At 40.5% G+C, this 14,368-nt stretch overlaps 1 protein-coding gene across 4 annotated transcripts in view; it reads left to right on the top strand.

The window, feature by feature from the left end:
* LOC126401253 (apoptosis-stimulating of p53 protein 1-like) overlaps window positions 1–14,368 on the top strand; it is a 78,772-nt gene that overhangs the window by 39,553 nt on the left and 24,851 nt on the right. For all 4 annotated transcript variants that reach the window (XM_050062392.1, XM_050062394.1, XM_050062391.1 and 1 more), the window contains exons 5-6: window positions 11,866–11,961; window positions 13,884–13,940. In XM_050062392.1, the coding sequence (XP_049918349.1) occupies window positions 11,866–11,961; window positions 13,884–13,940 (153 nt within the window). The remainder of the gene's footprint in view (window positions 1–11,865; window positions 11,962–13,883; window positions 13,941–14,368) is intronic.

Here is a 14,368-nt window from a genome sequence, read left to right as displayed (position 1 = left end):
CCAGCTGTGTGTGAGAAAACTGCTGAGGGATATATTAAGAAGTCAGGTGTGTCTTTGTGTGTGTGCTCTTGACAAAACACATGTCAGGGGTTGTGTTGATGTAGATTAAGATGAATATTTTCAATGTATGTCATCACTACAGATGCCTTCTGTAGGTTACGTGCGATAGTCTGGGTTCAGGGACGTCGGCAGACTTGAATCACACGATGTGACCAAAGTTCATTGTGCTGATACTGTGAGAAAAGTTTGACTACAATAAATGTCATTTATGTTACTCAGCATAAAATTTAAAACATAGATTTGTTAGGTTTGAACTCATATTTCACATTTTAAGGCATTTATTGTTGAATCTTGACAATAAGCTTTTAGAAACTTTGTGGAAATGGAGGATATATTAAGAGGTTTTGAAAGTGGTTCTCCATTTTCAAATTTCTCAGTATCATATGTTGTAGCTGTAGGGAAGTCCCTGTTTGGATGAAATCTGGGTGGTCTTGTATTGCACCAGATCTTGAATGAAGTGAGTATTCCTTAAATCCAGCTAGTTGGCTTGGTTTTGTTCCTAAATTGGGCTTAGGGTCTCCCCTGCTTTGCTTATGAACACTGTCAGAACAGAACATGCGCTATTGATGGACAAGCTGTCAGAGATGAAGTTCAAAGAAGTGACCTCTTAGTTACATGATGATCTCTGTAACCAGCAGGCCACCCTGCTGTGTGAACGTTAGTCACTGGAGTGGTTCTGATAACAGAGTTTTCCCCTCTGGTTGGGAAGGGGCTGCAGGAATGTCTGCAGGCTGTTATTGTAGATTAGGAGGAATATTTTTACTGGAGGCGTACAGCAGATGGGAAGGAGATGGGTTTCATTACTGAAGGGAGGTATGATCAGAACAACCTGTCTGTGTTTGTCTGTGTGTGTCTAGTATGTGTGTGCATAACTCTGAGAACGTACACACTGTTGGGAAATCTAATACTCACACACTGAGAAGGTCAAATATCCCCATGTGCTTCAGATTATAACCGTGATGGAAACATATGCGAAATTGTAGCACGGAGCAGAGACCGGCAGCAGCATGAGATGGTTGTGGTGACTATTACAATGTAGTAGTTTTGAATGATTGCTTGTTAGCACATGACTATCAGTTTTCACAGTGCTGTTGTGCAATTATAGCAAAATGCCTGGAAATGATTTGAAAATCTACTGACACCAATACAGCGGCAGAGAATAGCATTCAATAACAAAATAAGGACTGACACCATTATCAAGCTGTTGTCAAGCTGTTTTACGTGTACGGCATGTCCTCTCAGTAACACCACACATCATAGTTTGTTTTTACTCTGCTCCAGTCCACTCTTAAAGGAATACTTCACCCTCAAAATAACCATTTGTAAATGAATTACTCACCCGTATTACGCTGAATTCATTAAGAACACTTTGTTTTTTGCGCATGCCTCAACGATGAACGTTGAGTCAAAAATTGAGAAAAATTTTGATGAATTGCAGCATTTTTGCAAAAAACATCATGTGAAACACTTTTGCATATGAGTAGGGCACATTAGCAAGTGTGTGCATTTGAACTCTGCTTTGGGCCTTTTCCATTGTCACTTTTGGCTGTGTAAGGGATAGTCAAGTCAAGCCATGCCACGGCAATTTGCGTTTCCATTATCAATTTTGATGCGCCGTGCTATGTTGAGATGGACCTTCTTCACCGTAGGTCCAAAAGCTGGGCCGCCTGCCCTCAAGCAGGTAGCAATGGTGTATGGCCAACCGCAGCCAACCGCTCAACGACCCGTTTCTCCCCTCAAACAAGCCTGTGTGTTGTGAGACTCTCCTTCCCTCTGTCTGCAGGAGACCAGAGAGAAATTCGTTTTTCTGTGTGTTCAGCTCTCAGTACTTGTGTAGCTTCTAACTGAATCTCTGTGGTTTGGAATTTAGTTTCTCTCCTGCATCCTGTTTTTACTTTAGATATCTGCTTTATTGTTTCATGTTCGCTGTCAGCCAGATTTGAAGTTGTGTGAAGTTGTTGCATGAAAACTCAACATTTCTCATTTTCCTGCTTCACAATAAACGTATGTACGGGGGACTTTTATTCTGAAGAATTTATGGGAAATGAAATGTATTCATCACTGAATTAGTGGAACTTTGTTAGCAGCTTTTCTTCAAACAACAGTGGGATCACAGAGCCCATTTGCCAAACAGTCATTGTATTGTTCTTGTATGTGCTCATTTATTTACCTTTGTGGCCGATATTCTGGAGCCCTGCTTTTTAGCCTGCGCAAATTTAATGTGACAACACTGGCCACTGCCATCGGCGAGTGTCATCTTTTTTGCTGATAGGCCAATGGCAGTCAGCAAGGCGAATGATGGCCAATACAGATGTTCAACTGATAAATCTGTGCATCCCTAGCTGATTTTGCATTAATTGTTGCAATAGCAACATCCTAGAGAGACTGTAAAACAGTTATTGCTGCCTTGATGCTTCAAATGGTTGATTCCCACACATGATTTATGTTTTCCTTCTTTGTTTTTCTAAATAATTTACCTCCATTATCTGTTATTAAGACAACAGTAAACAAAGGAATAAAGTGCACATCTATTTCCCAACAGGTGCGTAGGAGAGGGACGAGCAAAACACAACTTGTAGAAAAACTCCCCCACACTGTCTAACGTCTGCACATGTTTACCTCCGTTACACCATCCAATGGGTTCAGAGGAATGTACAGTCTGGTCTTACAAAATTGTTACAGGAAATCATAATGTTGAGAATTACATTCTAAATGTCTGATTATTGACTTTTCTGCATGGAGACATAAAGTCTTTCAAGAGAGCATTGTTGTACATCTAAGAATCAATTTTGCCCCACCCCCAAACATATCCATACAGTCTAATTAGGAATATGTGCAAAGTCATACCTCATCACAATGTGACTGTTTTTTTTTTCTTTTCATGATCTGCCAACTTTTCCAGGATAATTTCAAAGCCAGGGCTTTCAATAGTTTTAATGAATTTTAATGTCTTTGGTTTGAACGCTGGTTTTAAGCACCTGAAAGAAAAGAGAGTCTTATTCTTAGGGGAACTTGAAAAGTTGAACAGTTCAAACATATCAGTTTCATCCTGAACAGTCTAATGAATATAAATAAAAGTCACCCAGTTTCAGTACTACTGATAATATGTTTAATATCTAATTATAAAACACAGTGAGGTACTTTGAATTGTCCTACATGTTATGTTTGCAAATGTCCAGCCAACACACACAAAGCCAGCTCACACCCACAGATTCCTGCAGCCAGAACAGCAGCACTGGCAAAAATTCCAGTCTGCTTTCATTACTGGATGTGTGTGTGTGTGTGTGTGTGTGTGTGTGTGTGTGTGTGTGTGTGTTTTTATCTGAGTCAGACAGATGTGTGTCTGTTTCAGAGTGAAAGAGAAAATGTGTGACGCAGCAGTTAAGTCACATGTCGCCGTGTGTGTGTGTGTGTGTGTGTGTGTGTGTGTGTGTGTGTGTGTGTGTGTGTTGCACAGAGCGAGACAGAGAAAAAGAGGAGGACAATATGACGCAGCAGGAGTCAGCTGTTATTTGAGTGTGTGTCTGTTTGTGTGCGCATACATGTTGTGCGCACGTGTGTGTCGGACGCTGTCTGGTGGGGATGTGTGCCACGAGATCGCCGTGCACGCTGCCCCGGCCGTTAATCTCCCCACATCATCATCACCATCATCGTGGTTTTCTTTCTCATAATAACACACATCTGGAGCAGGACGCAGAGGTTGATTGAGAGCAGCTAGAACCCCATCAGGGTGTGGTGCAGTGATTTCCCTTCTGAGAGAAAGTGGGAGAAGAAAAGAGGGAGGTGTGAGGGGGAGAGAGAGAGAGAGAGAGAGAGACAGAGACAGAGAGAGGGGGATGTCGCTGCAGCAAAAAGCCAGCTGCAGATGGATGACAAGAACAGAGAGAATGAGAGATGAAGGAATGCAGATATAGAAAGAGAAGGGGATTAAGAAGGATGGAGGAAGGTGATGATGGGAGATGTGAGAAGAGAAGGAGCTGTAGAAGAGTGGAGATAGAGAAAGATGGAAGGATGGAGAGAAAGAGAGAAAAAAGGGATAGGGTGACTTCCCCTCCGTCTTTTTGCACCGGCTTATTGCTTTACATGTTTGTTTACTGTAGTAATTGAATGCAGTGTCACATTAATGGGCTTCACACGTCATATGAGAACACACCAATGCTGGAGAGAGTTTGTCTGAGAGAGAGAGGTGGAGGGAGCGTGGGCCAGGCGAGAGGGAGAGAGAGAGAGAGGGAGAGGGGGAGAGAGTGTCGTAAATCACAGCACATCACCGGGCGGACGAGAGGGAAAGTTGTGATAAGGATCACTCTCGTTTCCCCCCCCTCCAAGCTTCCCTCCGTCAAGCCTCTGGCAACATTTCTCTATCTGAAACCAGTCAGGTCCGCTGTTTTCCCTGAAACGCTGTGAGGATGGAGTGGAATGAGGTGGATCTGGTGCAGGAATTTACTGTTGAAGGACAATGCAGCAAAATTAAAGTCCGCTCCTGCAGGATCACATGGGACAGCCTGCAGGTAAATACGGCACAGCGGGGAGCTGATAGAAACTGCATGTTAATGTCAGCCGGGGCGCTCGCAGCAGCGTAGTCTGCAGGATGTCGTACAGTGTGTTGACAGCATGAGCAGCAGAATGCATGACACCGTTGTTAAGTGTCGGGAGAATTGTTAACTTTTTCTGTAGCTGGGGGATGCATGTCATCATGAGACAGAAAAGGAAGACACAGCACTGGCTAGAGGATAGAAACTTCATCAACAGAACACAAATGTCACACTGCCGGCCACTGTTATAACTGACAAGTGATCTTTAGTCCAACTGATGACAGTCTGTCAGATTGAGGCTTTTAAATCCAGCAACTCTTGGGTGTTGAGGGTGTTAACAATGCAAACACTGTTGCATTATGTATCCACATATCTCTACAATGTTAGCTTTTGAGGTTGATGACCAAGCTTTAAAATATAGTTCTGAAAGCTCCAAGTATCAGGGATTTCTGTTTACTCATGTTTTGAAGTTAATTAAGAAGCAAAAGGGGCATAAGGATTTTAATCTTGCATGTAATACCTAGATGTGACATTTAGTTCCTACTCAATACTTGGTGTTGTATGTAAATACCACTGAATTCATAGCTTTGAAATACTTAATTTTGAGAGCCATCTTTCTAAATTCATGGGGTTTGAATTCCCTTTTTTTTTTCAGACAATAATTTCGAGCTGTGCAACTAATGCTGGCTTTACACCAAACAATATTAAGCAAATTCCTTGTCGCACACAATTTTCAGTGTAAGTTGGTGCGCGTCTCTGTGATCGCGATCTTTTGGTGTATAGGCGGTCATAAAACTAAGTCCGAGCTGTCAAGTCAGTGTTTTTCTCATCTTGACGTTCAGACAAAATCAAACATGCTTAATATTATCGTATTTGGTTCTTGGATCATGCAAATACTGCAGTTCAATGATGTGAACATTGTCAGCAAACAATAGCTGTGCTCTCTGCAGCTCCAAACAGGAAGCAGCAAACTGGGTGGACAGTAAAGGAGACTGTGGGAAAAGAGGAGAAACTGGTGGAGCTGTAGATTGAACAAGAGTGTGTATTTAATTTGGCATGTATCGGATCCACAAACTGGCACTTCTTTTAGTGAGAAATCTTAATTTTTTGTAACAGTTCCCTTCTCACTCCCACGGCCTCTTCTCTCACTAAAATAGCACAGCTAACCAACGGAGGCTGGCAGCGAGTTGAGGCAACAAAATCCCAATAGTTAAGTTTGTACACAAATTCAGTTTATCATTATGGATCATATTGATATTGAATTCACAAGAATACTGTCGACAATTTCCTACTTTTATCTTATGTTTCTACAATAAATTCTTAATTTGTCACATTCCTTAAAGGGAGTTTGGCCTAATATTTCCCACCAGGAGCAGGATGGGAAATAATCCCAAAAGGAATCTAGTTGTAATCTTGCAAATAGTGAAAGTCTTTGTAGAATCTTGTGATGTGTGACTAAACTCTATTGCAAAATAAACAATATAAGGAGGTATCGAAGAGCAGTAAGGCATCTGTCCTATCAGGTTCTATCAGTCATGTGATGCAAGAAAGAGAGGTTCAGATGAATGCAGATGAAACTTGCACACTTCAATCTTCTATTTGAATTTGAAAGGTTTTGAAATTGCAGAATTTCAAATTGCTTCAAATTAATGGTGGAATTCAGACTACAAGAATTCACATTTTGATTATAATAGTAAAATATTTCAATGCTATGAATTCAGTTAAGATTGTCAACATTAAGTATTCTGCAGTGATTTATTTTCACATTTGGCCTTTCTTTGCTTCCATACAAGCACATTCAAAAATGATTTTATCAAAGAGAAATAAGATGTATGATTATAGAGAGTTCACATAACTATCTGTCTATTAACCACTGCATCACTGCTTACAGAGATTACATTTGGAAACAGTGATGTTCCTCTCATACTGGCACTGCCTGTTCTCCTTTAAGGTGAAACCACAGTGCATTAGCAGGAGATCAGTTTGTATCTGCAGACTCTTCATAATGCACGTGAAAGTGAGAATCTGCAAAATCCCACAGGTCAGCAGTTAGCTTATGACATGTGGCATCGCTGACTGGAAAACCAGTGTAATGTGCATAATGTCATCGTCTAAAACATGATGTAGTCTGCACTACGTCGGGATACTGCATGTCTGCATTATGTTTTTAAGAAATGAATAAGTCAGCCTGAAGGCGGTGATGCTGTCTGCAGCACTGTGTGGCTATCAGTGTCATTAATCACTGATACCGATATTTAGCAAAGCGCTAATGCTGCCAGGGTTAGAGCTTCCACTCCCTGAGTCATTAATGGCCAGTAGGTTTAATTTGTTTCACTGATTTCATATCTAAGAATTGCCACAACCCTTCGGGCTCAGTTTAGGGTAATGGAGTTTTTCATCAGCTCCTCCCTGAGTCATGGCATTAAGTCTCCGCTGAGATATGTGAAGACTTTTGAATATTTTACAAAATTGACTGAAGCCTCCAGCCCCTTTGAGACCATCTCTCTTTCATCTCTGGCAGAAATTGAGTTTTGAGTAAAGTCTATGCAATGTTGTTTAAGCCCTTAAACCTTAAGATCTAGACCCCTTAAATCCCAGTAATTACAGTTCTCTATAATTATCTCCAACTTCCTCTTTAAATGATGCTTCAGTGCATCGCTCAACACAGACGGCTGAGGTAACTAACCAAGTTTAAGATTTATTTAATAGAAGTTCTGTTTTAAGGGTCAGTTCACACAAAATAAAAGAAATAAAAAAAAAACATTTGGAGAATTTTACCTTTAATAACAAGCAAGTCTCGTTCAGTGTAACTGGAACACTATTTTTAGTGTAAGAAGTTTTGTGTTTTCCAATGCATCACATACCACCTTAGAATGTATTAGCAGGGTGACAGAGGATTGTGGCATGCATCTTAAAACGAATGCAAATTAAAAATGGTTTCATTTTTTCTGTTAATCAGGGGGATCTGACCCTTCAACACTATATCTCTTAGTTTTACACCACAGACTATTTGAATTAACTGACATTGGTTGTGCTCATTTCTCTTGCTTTAAACTTGTTGCTTTATAATCTGTTAATAACGGGGTTCCTCAAGGTTTCATTTTAGGCCCACTCCTGTTTCTATTAAATTTTTATACTCAACCACATTATATCTAAATTCTAGCCCTGCAATTCATTCTTCCTCAAAATGTGCTTGTTGAGACTGTTATATTTTGACCCAACGTATTGTACGTTTTGATTATGTATTGGATTATGTGCTGATTATATGTTGGACTACAGTTTTATGAAAGCTGTTTCATATGTTGTTTTTTGTCCTTATTTATGAATGCTAAAGCTGGGTAGTACTAATGCAGTACCAATAGTAATACCCTACAAATGATACCGATACCAGTAGAGTTCTTCATTTGATATCTTTGTTTTCTACTTAATTTGATAACCATCAAGTAAATTGAGGCATTCCATTGTGTAAAATGGCATCAGACACCACAGGCGTCTATAGCCATACTTTGGAACATATTGTTGGCATTTCGCCACACTGAACTGCCAACTTCATCAACTACACCATGCTCAACTTCACCACATCATAATCTGTATGGGTTGTGCAGTAGTGGGCCATGTTGCATTGAAATGAAGAATGCTTGCTGTCATTGGCTGTGAGTAAAACCATATAAATAGTCCTTTTTATCCCAATCTGGGTAGATACTACTTGGTGCTGGTTTGTTTCAGTTGATACCCTCAAGTTACTCATTAGGGCTGGATAGTACCATTACCAAACCCTCACAAAGGCACACTAATATGTAAAGCACCCTACAGCGAGGATAATCTGATACAACATCAGAAACTACAGTTATTGAACTACCGGCTTTATATGTCTGACTGTTTGGTTTGGCATTGTCTGACAGCTAAACACATGTTTTAATATACATCTAAACACTATACCATTGCTGCTGGGTATTTTGATCCCCATATTTTTATTTATTAATATTGCTTTAATGGTTAAAAACATTATTATGAAAGCTTTTGCAGTAAGACAGTGACATTGTCTTAACAACACTTTGTACTCTGTGTGACTTTTCTATAAAATATGCATGATAACCATAATCATTAGTCTCCTAATGACTCATAAAATAGCAGATCCTTTTACTCTAGGTGGAATCCATTAATCAGTGTCACTCTGGAAACCGTCAGCCTGTCTGAGGCCATTAGGTGGTGTGGTAGTGGCTAGGTCTTACTCCAGGTACAAACTACATTTTTGCAGCTTTGGTCTCTTGCATTGTTAAGAGGACCTGGAATGTAGTGAATTAATATATTATGCAATGAGCTACACTGATAATGTTACATCATATTGAGCTATTTAAACATTTTTGCTGATGGTTAAAGACCTGCTTTGTAGGGCAAGACTTGATATTCCATGATTGTGTTGTATTCTACTCCACATTACGTGTGTGTACGTGATGCAGTGCAGAGCTGGGGTTGCAGAGGTCATACCACATGTTTTAAGATGTTATAACCAGTGATAGTAAAGTTCCTTTGAAATGTAATAGGTTACAGTTAAAACTTTTTTATAAGTTTTCTAATATGTGTTTTAACTGGGCACGGCAAAAAGATGCAAAGCAACAGAACGAATATTTTATTCTACATATTAACTTTTTAAAGACAAGAATATATTCACGTGACCCCTTGTGATTATCAGCACTTTGAATACAAACTGTAATTTGATTATATGTACTCTCAGTAATAATAACAGATTACAATTACATTTATTTTGTCATTAAATTACATATAAGTTAGGGCAACTTTTAGCTCTCTTGATAGAGTGTACGCCCCCATAGGCCAAGTCCTTTGCAGCGGCGTGGGTTCAACTCCATCAAGCGGCCCTTTGCTGCATGTCATTCCCCCTCACTCTTTCACACCTTTCCTATCCATCTTCAACTGTACTCTCAATAAAGGCCAATGTTAACAAAGAACAAAGTATGTAGTCACAGATCTAGAAAGAAGCTGTTTTCCATTGAACAACAGGTAGAAACAGCCAGTGTTTGGATAATCGATTAAATACCTTTTTAAGGCAATAATTATTATATGTATTATCATATGTATTGAAGGGACACCCACCAATACATTGATTGAAAAATATATTTAAGAAATTGCTATGCTAGGACAAGCAGCCAGTGCTGTCTGAAATGATCATTAGAAAATGTAACCATTATCATAAACTAAACATTATTATCACTATCGGTCCTAGTATTACGGTGTACTGCAGTTGTGCATGTGGTTTGTCCAAGTGGTGTTGCCACATCCCAGCAGAACACAGCTCACAAGCATATTCAATCAACATTATTGTCTTTATTGTGACATATTTGTCAGTAGTCCACTTGAAGTCTGAGTTGAGTGTCAGTCATTTGTGTTGCATTGCAGGTGTAATTTATGTAGACATTAATAGCTTTCATTTATTGCATATTCGTATAGTCAACAAGTCCAACTCATACAACCACATAGGTTGTTTGTTCTTAGGAACACAAAACTATGATCACAGTTTGGCTTAAAATAAGTATGTTTGTTGCTTAGATATAGTAACATATATCATGTGACACACGTCACATATGTCACTTGAAATCACTCATCTGACATAGTTCAGGTGACATGTATCAACATACTAAGTTTTCTTCTTAAAATAACTCAATGTTGACTTTGCTTTCACTCAGGACACAAACATAGGTCTCCTGGATGAAAGTCCAGTGAATGTGTGACCTTTTCACCTCCCACCACCCTAAGCAGACTTTCTCCCTCTTCATACTCCGTCACCTGAGTTCCTCCTCTAGCGTCATTATTTCTTCAGTTGCCACCTAACAACAAAACGTAAATATGGGTTGTAATTTATGCTTGTAAAAGTGATCTATGTGGTTGTGGTTTCGAGGAGGACAGTCTCCGTATATTAAACTGTATAGCTGTACTTGCTCATGATAAATAAGGTTATGTAATAGATAGTGTGAGATAGTGTACCAGCGCGGTGGTACAGTGGTTAGCAATGTCACCTCACAGCAAGAGGGTTACTGGTTCGAACCCTGGGGTGGGTGAGCCTTTCTGTGCCGAGTTTGCATGTTCTCCCAGTGTCAGCGTGGGTTTTTTCCAGGCGCTCCGGCTTCCTCCCACAGTCCAGAGACATGCAGTTTAACTGGTGACTCCAAATTTCCTGTAGGTGTGAATGTGAGTGGGAATGGTTGTCTGTCTCTGTGTGTTAGCCCTGTGATTGTCTGGTGACCTGTCTAGGGTGTACCCTGCCCTCGCCCAGTGTCAGCTGGGATAGGCTCCAGCCCCCTTGCGACTCCCAGAAGGATAAGCGGTTGCAGAAAATGAATCTATGCTTGTAAAAGAATATGTAAGTGGTCATATTTTGGAGGAGGACAGTCTCCATATAGCATACTGGATGGCTCTTCTTGCTTATGATAAATAAGATAATGTAGTAGGAAATTAATTTTGAAATTTGAATTTTTTCCTGGGAAGAGGGCCCCCAAGATTCAACCTTAAAAATATGAACTATTGTCTTCATTGTTAACCAGGAGGAAAGTCGCTTTTGTCACTTAGTGTCACATTGTCTGGCCTCAATTCATACAGAAAATGACTGTAACAGACCAGGTGTTGTGTGTGTATTTGTGTCTATGTGTGTGTCCGTGAGTGAACAAACACAATAGCAGGATGTGACTGGGCAGAAACCTTCCGCTGTTGTCTGCTAAAGGCATTCCTCTCCCTCCCCACCACAACCAACCCCCTTACACTCAAACATACATTAGCCTACAATCATAGAAATGTTTGTTCTGAAGAACATCCAAAAACACAGCTGTGTAACAATGTGTCTCAGTGTGGGCCTGGCTTGATAAAACACTCCTGATAGTAAAATACAGGACGAATGATCAGTGCGATGAGATTTTTTTCAAGCTGATGTTGATGTCTGTGTCACAGTGTGATAACCAGAGCAGACAGGATTCTGGCTATTTTCCCCCAAACCAATACTATAATTCTGTCACTCTGCCAAGGCCACTAGCTGCTAGCCTAATAACATTTCTGCACACACTGAAGGTGCTCTATGACCTGAAGTGTGAGGTGATGTGTGTGTGCAGCTGTAGTCTGGCATTTATATCCTGTCACTGTTTAGGTTTTCATCTTGTCAGTAACAGTCCTGAACGTATGGAAACAATGATTAGAGACACACAGGAGAAAACACAAGCTTTTTTTCTCAGGACACTGAGTATTCATATATGTGTGTTGTCGTGTGCAGGTTCCCCGTGTGGAGCTGACCCTCTCCGAGCTGCAGGAAATGGCCACGAGACAACAGCAACAAATAGAGGCTCAGCAACAGATGTTGGTCGCCAAGGTAACTCGTGCATGCACGCACACGCAGAGCTGTTGGATGGATTGCCTGTCACTTAGTGTAAGGTTATCTACATTAGAGTCTGTCTGAAAAGGTCGGCTTTGAGGCTCCAGGAGCTACGGCCTTGGATTTTTGTGTGTACATGTGTGTGTGTGTGTGTGTGTGTGAGGATCACGGCTCATACGTCTTGCTTGGAAACAGGACATGTGATTCAGGTCAGGGTTTAAGGACTGACAGGAAAGAACAACTCCATCTGAGCCAATAGAAAACCATTCAGCTCCAGGTTGTGTGTGTGACAACTTTGCGTGTGTGAGACACAGATCATGGGCATTCCCATACTAGGAAGTGACCTTTGAGTCAGCAGGAAGCTGCTGGGAAGTTGAAGCAGAATGGTACTCCAGGAAAGACACAGAAGGATGAGCCAAAAAAAAGAAATCAGATTCTCTTAATTTGTTTAAATCTCTCCTTTCATTTGATGAAGTGTCTATTTTGTCTAAAGTGAATAAAATGCTTTCAGCAGGGAATATTTTTAACCACCAACTTTGATTAGGCCAATTTGGGGTTTTTCAAGGCCAACTGTGGCACTGATGTTTTGATTTGGCAGCGTTCTGCTGGTATTCAGCATTTTTAAAAGCAGTAATTTCCCTGCTAAATGACAGCCATGGAGTGTTTCCTTCCAGTGTGTAAGTGTTCAAGTATTTCCTTGTCTTGCTGAATGAAAAGGTCTCCCAGCTGGAAATAGAGAGGCAGTTACTATCCTCGTAACATTCGAAGAATTGATTGACGACTTCCAGGAAGAAAGAGTCCAAAACACAGCTACTGTACAGGCACCTCCCGCATGTCTACACTGCCTATGTAATAAAACAAGCTACTGTTATGTAATGTGTTATCAGTGTGTGTGTTTCAAGTGAATGATGGGAGGCTCCTAGCCAACATTCCATTTCCGTCTTTCTACGTGTGTGTGTGTGTGTGTGCCTGTGTGTGTTGATAGAGACACACAGGTCAGCTGTACTACGTGCCAGCACGATACAGAGAGAGGTGTAAACTGCCTCAGTCAGCATCACACAGGCCCCCCTCTCTGTCTGTCTGTCTGTCTGTCTGTCTGTTCCTCCTTTGTAGGCTATTTGCTTTATAATGTGTGTTTCCAAAATAAATGAAAATCAATACATTATTAAATATTATTATATTTCAGATATTTTACTTGATGTGGTGTGGCAAGGTGATCACAGTGCTGGTACAAGTGACTTTTGCAGTCAGTACGTTTACATGACATTAGAGAAAATCAGTTTATTGGGATTGTCCGACTAGAACCAGACTGTTAAAATACATGTAAACATGTAAGTCTGACTGGAATCGTACCAAATCGAATTTCTCAAAATCGGACTAACACACCTAGATTATGCAATTGGGAGTTGAACTACTCCTGCGTGTATACAGTCAATCTGAACTAAACTGGCCTAGACACTCTGCACATGTTCCACCCCAGGCTTTGACTCAGAAGAAGAATAGCATTAGCTAGCATAGCTAACCAAGTGATGAAATAGGTCAACCAGGAAAAGGCCCAATACCAACAAGCTGAAAGGGGGCATATCGGACCTACCATAGCGAAGTCAGACATACTTGGATCAATAAATCAATTCCCCCTCCTGTGCTTGCAAACTGACACTTCAAAACAGTGAGAGAAGTAAGGCCCAAAGAAACTGATATTTTTCATGTGAAATCAAAATGCTTCTAACTTCAAAAATGTTTGTGTTCATGTCTAACTCCATCACTTTAGTTAGTAGTTGAGAAGACTCACGATTTGCAGAGGAACATGACCTCGTCCATTTTGAGTAATGGTGACAAACAAATCCACAAAAATAAAGTGCTTCATGAAAGAAAAAGGAAAAAATCTCAAACGTACCCTTACCTTTTGTATTTTCCAGGAGCAGAGACTGAGGTACCTTCACCAGGGAGGCAGATCTAACCAAGGACAGACACAGGTGGGCTCCATATGTCTGTCTGTCTTCTATCAGTCTTAAAAAAAATGTTCTTTAAGGCACCAGGGCAGGATAAGTTCTGCATTTTTCAACCTGGACCCTGTCTTCTTTTTGTGTCTAACTGACTAATAGAAACAATATTTTTAAAAATTGATCCAGTATTAAGCAAGACTGCTGCAGCCAGCAGGCTGCAATGTAACCACTCAGGGCACATTTATCCTGCCACTTGTGTTTGTTTTGCCACTGACAGGCTCAGATTGTTATTCTAAGTTTCTGACAACATGGAAAGGATCCCTACAGAGATAGACCTTTTTGCTAAACAATAAAATCCTTTGTGTTTAACCACACACAGCCCCTAAAACACTGTCTTCAAACCTACCAGCAAACATGGCCGCAGTGCTGCAACACTTTAACTTTAGACTAGACGAATA

This window comes from Epinephelus moara, chromosome 14, assembly GCF_006386435.1.
Source record: "Epinephelus moara isolate mb chromosome 14, YSFRI_EMoa_1.0, whole genome shotgun sequence".
NCBI classification, from domain to species: domain Eukaryota; kingdom Metazoa; phylum Chordata; class Actinopteri; order Perciformes; family Serranidae; genus Epinephelus; species Epinephelus moara.
The sequence above is the reverse complement of the archived record's forward strand: the minus strand, read 5'-3'. Positions and strand labels throughout refer to the sequence as shown.